Source organism: Haplochromis burtoni, unplaced genomic scaffold (genome assembly GCF_018398535.1).
Source record: "Haplochromis burtoni strain Fernald_Lab_line unplaced genomic scaffold, NCSU_Asbu1 Contig_117, whole genome shotgun sequence".
Classification (NCBI taxonomy): domain Eukaryota; kingdom Metazoa; phylum Chordata; class Actinopteri; order Cichliformes; family Cichlidae; genus Haplochromis; species Haplochromis burtoni.
The window spans coordinates 1,195,122-1,199,581 of record NW_024582478.1 but is presented as its reverse complement, the minus strand read 5'-3'; the positions used below and the strand labels follow the sequence as shown (position 1 = coordinate 1,199,581).

Below are 4,460 nucleotides of genomic sequence, written 5' to 3'. Positions count from 1 at the left end.
ACACACACACACACACACACACACACACACACACACACACACACACACACACACACACACACACACACGCGAGGAAGATGAAATTATAAACAGCAATTTCATGGATCCAGAAACAATAAGCTGTTGTTCTTGTAAAGACCATAAAACTTTGACCTGAAATCTCGTTTCTCAAACATGGAAAAAGTTTCGACTCTTTACAGACGAACCAGCAGAACAAGCAAGAACACCGACTTCATCACATCTGACCGACAAAGTCGTCACTTTGAGATGTAGGAAATTTTACGTCTTTTTTTTCACTATTTCAATGATAAATACATTAACTGGCAAAAAGCGGATGAATAATTCCAGCTTCTAATGGGACTCCTTACAGGTTCAGTCTCATTGTTATTCTCTTTAAGACTCTAATGTCGGCCTTTGGTGTGCCCCATCTTTGAAATAAGCTGTTCTGGCTCCGCCTCCTTTAAAACAGCTTTATTCTACTGGTTGCTACAAATAAATGGAAGATTTCTACAGTAGGTGGGCGGGGCTTCTCAGCTGTGCCTGAAATGACCATATTTGGGATGTCTTCTTTCTATGACATCCTGCAGAGTCAGGGATGGAAAAAAACTGCGAGGCCCGAGCTCTGGGGATTACGTGCAGTCAGTTCACTTTCTGCTGTTTAATATGAGCGCCTGAGGGCGTCGCTCATGTTTGCCCCTCGCGGCCCTGCAGTCAGTGCTGCTGTGTGCTGTACTTACACTGAGGTGAGAGTTCTGAATATCCAGCGCGGAGCACATGCCTGTGAAGTGTCCGAGGTTCTTCTCGTCCAGCAGGATGTAGACGGGGACTCTGCGCTTGTTGGACGCCTCCATGAGGTCGCAGAGCAGGTCCACGTCCGTGAACACGTCCATCACCACGGCGATCACCTGCAGGAAAGCCAGACGTTAGCACAAAGTGTTTAGTGGACATTTCACGAGCCTCTTTATGAATCTGCGAGGATCACCCTGACCCTCACCGCTCAGGACCAAAGGTGTTTCAGAAGCTGCTGACTGAACTTTGTTCTTGTTCCTGTGATCTGACTTTCCACGCACAGAGCAGGTTTACAGTTATTTCCTCTCAGGTTTAAGATTTCACTGTCTCTTCTTTCTTGGCCAAACAGACACGTTTGATTTATGAAAACTCTCCCGTCGTCTCTGATCCATAAAGCCGACCTTTGTTCAGCTCGGCCTCTCAGTCACTGGATGTTGTATAAGTTAGAAACTCCAGAATATAGGCCAAACTGTGAGGGTTTAATAGGTTAGAAACTGGAGCAAAGTGAAGAAATTATCAGAAAACAATTAACTGACGCACTGCAGCTTCATCAGTCGAGTTAAACTTGAAATAAAGCCTGACTTCTCTCGGGGACGTCCCTGCTCCGGTCACAGACTGCAATGACCTTCGTTTTCGGTGCTTCTCCTCTGAGTAAAATCCTGGATCCAGATCTTTCCTGTCATGTATTTTTCAGCTTAAAATTCTGAAATTCAGCTTGTGGATGAAACCCGAGATAAACCCGACTGAAACGCAAACGTGTAGATCTGTTTAAAAGTCAGCTTCTGTTTGTGCTGTGTACCAGTCGATTACTGGGGTCTTAAAGAAAACATGATGAGTGATATTTTTTAAGGTTTCTAAGCAGATTTGAGGTCATTTGTTTAAGTTTTTAAATCTGTTACACTCCATGACCTGTAATTTAACTGCCTCATGCTGCTTTTTGTTTTTCATGTCATTTATCTCCTAAAAGTTTCAGAGGTCAACATATGTTCAAGTTATCCATGTGATACAAGCCTGCACTCTGCACACACTCTGGGAGGGGATATCCCTAATATGGTCATCTCAGGTACCGAAGCCCCGCCCTCCTGCTGTTCAGATCTTTGAGGGGCAGCCAATCAGACTGAAGTTGACTGAAACAGCTCGTTTCAGGTCGGGTCATGCAAAGCTACACCTGACCTTAGTTTGTAGGTTTAGCCCGAGATAATCAGGCACAGGTTTTAATCTGTTCCTCAGGCTAAAACTGGAGGTCAAAGGTCATTCACAGTTACAACCCTCAATGCTATATCTGAGGAAATCAGGTCAGCTGAGTGAGTGACCTGTGAGAGACGCTAAAGGTGAGCGAGGTTAACATTTTCACTCGTGGGCCATCATCATGAAATTTCTCTGCTGATTACTGACGTTAGAATTATTTCTTTATGCAGGCCACGTCTGCTCAGCTGTGGAGCAAAGGACAGCTCTCTGAAGTCAACAGGGACAAACTGCTGTTTGTGTTTCTGCTTTGAGCCCACTGGAGGTGTTTCATTGACTGCTGTTTGAGCAAAACCAAACACTGTCGGGGGGCTCTGGGTATCTGACGCACAGCTTCATAATTTTCTGACATTTTTTGATCTAAACAATAAAAAAAATTCCATTTAAATGCAGGAAGTAAAAAGCGTTCTTGGAAAAACTTTATTTCTCAGAAGAGCACTTTTATTAAAACAACGTGCAGATTTGAATAGAGCTCACAGATTTATGACCTATGAAAAGATAATTGCAGCTTCACAGAGTCTCCACAGCTGGATTAACCTGTTCTGTGTCCCCGGGGTAAAGCCGTGCTACAGAGGCCCGCTGATGGTGTCAAAGTGGGAGGAGCTAAAACAGCTCGTTTCAGGCTGCACAAAGGCCCAGACTAAGATACACGAGGCTTATTTCATACTGAGAATCATGCAAAGCTGCTGTAACAGAGCCCAAGGATGAAAACCTGCAGCAGGATGGGTTTGCATTAAGGCTGCGCCGTGACATTTTCATTTTTTAGCTATTCAAAAAACATTTATGAATCCTTTAAAGTAAATGAATAAAAATAATCTCTCACATCTTCAGATATCTTTAAAATCCAAGACATTTGATTTATTTTATTTTATGTGGGACAAAGAAAAGCTCCAGATCTTGTCAGAAGGTGCAATAATCACAAAAACCTGTAGATAATCCTATTTGTGTCAGCTGATCAACTAATCAATAATTCATTTAACTCCCAGTTTGAGTTAGATTGTATCTGAAGAATTCACTGTAAGCTTATGTAATAGTATTATCATACCCTAAGTTTTGCAATATTATGATATTTTGTTTGTAAGGTGATGTAATGAGATTACAATGGTTGACTGGTAGTAAATCGTTAGTAAAACTGGTAATGACTTTTATCTGACCCAGCTGAACACATGCATCTGCCTTTAATGAGCTGCTGTCATTGAAACAGAGGGACTCCGGGGGTCCGGGGCCACTGCACACTCTGCTTTAACTTAAATTAATAATGAAGACTGCTGCGCTGCTCACCTGCAGGCCGGATGCTGCAGGATGGTTTTACTCTGAGCCAGGCCTGCGTCCTGATTCACTTCGTTTGCATTTAGGTTTATCTGTCACTAAATTAAGGAGGTCAAAGTTCAGTTACTGTCCTAATATGCTGAAATGAAGCGAAAAGAGCCGTTGGAGGAACAAACGTGCAGCTCTGAGAGCAGCTGTTTGTCTGCTGCATCAACCAACTGACGAAATGCATCCAGAGTGTCATTTGATCTGAAACCCGCTGAGTCGGCACAGACGTGTGGGAAAGAGGTCGGCGTCTGAGAGAAAACAGCTTCTCCTGCACGGACGCACAGACTGGTCAGGTTCATGTAAAAAACGCCTCACATTAAACACGTCTATTTATACACACAGGAGAAGGAAGTGACTCACACGCAGCGCGTGCCCGACTGTCTGCCAACAAACCTACGGAGCTTCTCATTTGACTGTTACGTGATCGCTGATCGGGAGACGACGTGCAAAACGCTCTGAATGTAAAGTTACAGAAAGTCCGAGAAGCGGCGAAAAACTTGGTTTAAGGGCCTTTGATCTGTCGCCTCGTGGTTGTTTTTGTGGAGGTCACGAATACAGCAAAGAGGTCGGGGGCGCCAGGGGGGTCAGCGGGCGCCGTGCGGGGTCAGAGTCTCTGTTTAAAAAGAAGCTTTACACTAGACGAAGAAATACCAACGAACAGATGCCAAAACTAAGCGATGGAAACCTGCTACCACACACACACACGCACGCACACACACACACACACGCACGCACACACACACACACACACACACACACACACCATCTGCAAAAAGACAAGAGAAACAAAAAAGGAGAAAAAGGCTGCAGCGTCAATGCAAGATTATAAAAGCTACACAATGAATAAAAACCAGCTACTTGACAAGGGAAAGTACTGCAGACCAACACAAAGGTTCAAGAGTAACACAAACCTGTCTCACATGCCTCAAACACAAAAGACGACTTTAAAAGAGACTCAAAGTCAGCGAGAACGAAGAAAATGATGCAAATGTTAAACAGACACAAAAGATGGAAACTACACCGCAGTGTGTGTGTGTGTGTGTGTGTGTGTGTGTGTGTGTGTGTGTGTGTGTGTGTGTGTGTGTGTGTGTGTGTGTGTGTGTGTGTGT

At 44.1% G+C, this 4,460-nt stretch overlaps 1 protein-coding gene across 1 annotated transcript in view; it reads right to left on the bottom strand.

Moving 5' to 3' along the window:
- Window positions 1–4,460, bottom strand: part of fam83c (family with sequence similarity 83 member C) — a 16,117-nt gene that overhangs the window by 9,142 nt on the left and 2,515 nt on the right. The window contains exon 2 of the mRNA XM_005928930.3: window positions 738–905. Coding sequence (XP_005928992.1) covers window positions 738–905 — 168 coding nt within the window. The remainder of the gene's footprint in view (window positions 1–737; window positions 906–4,460) is intronic.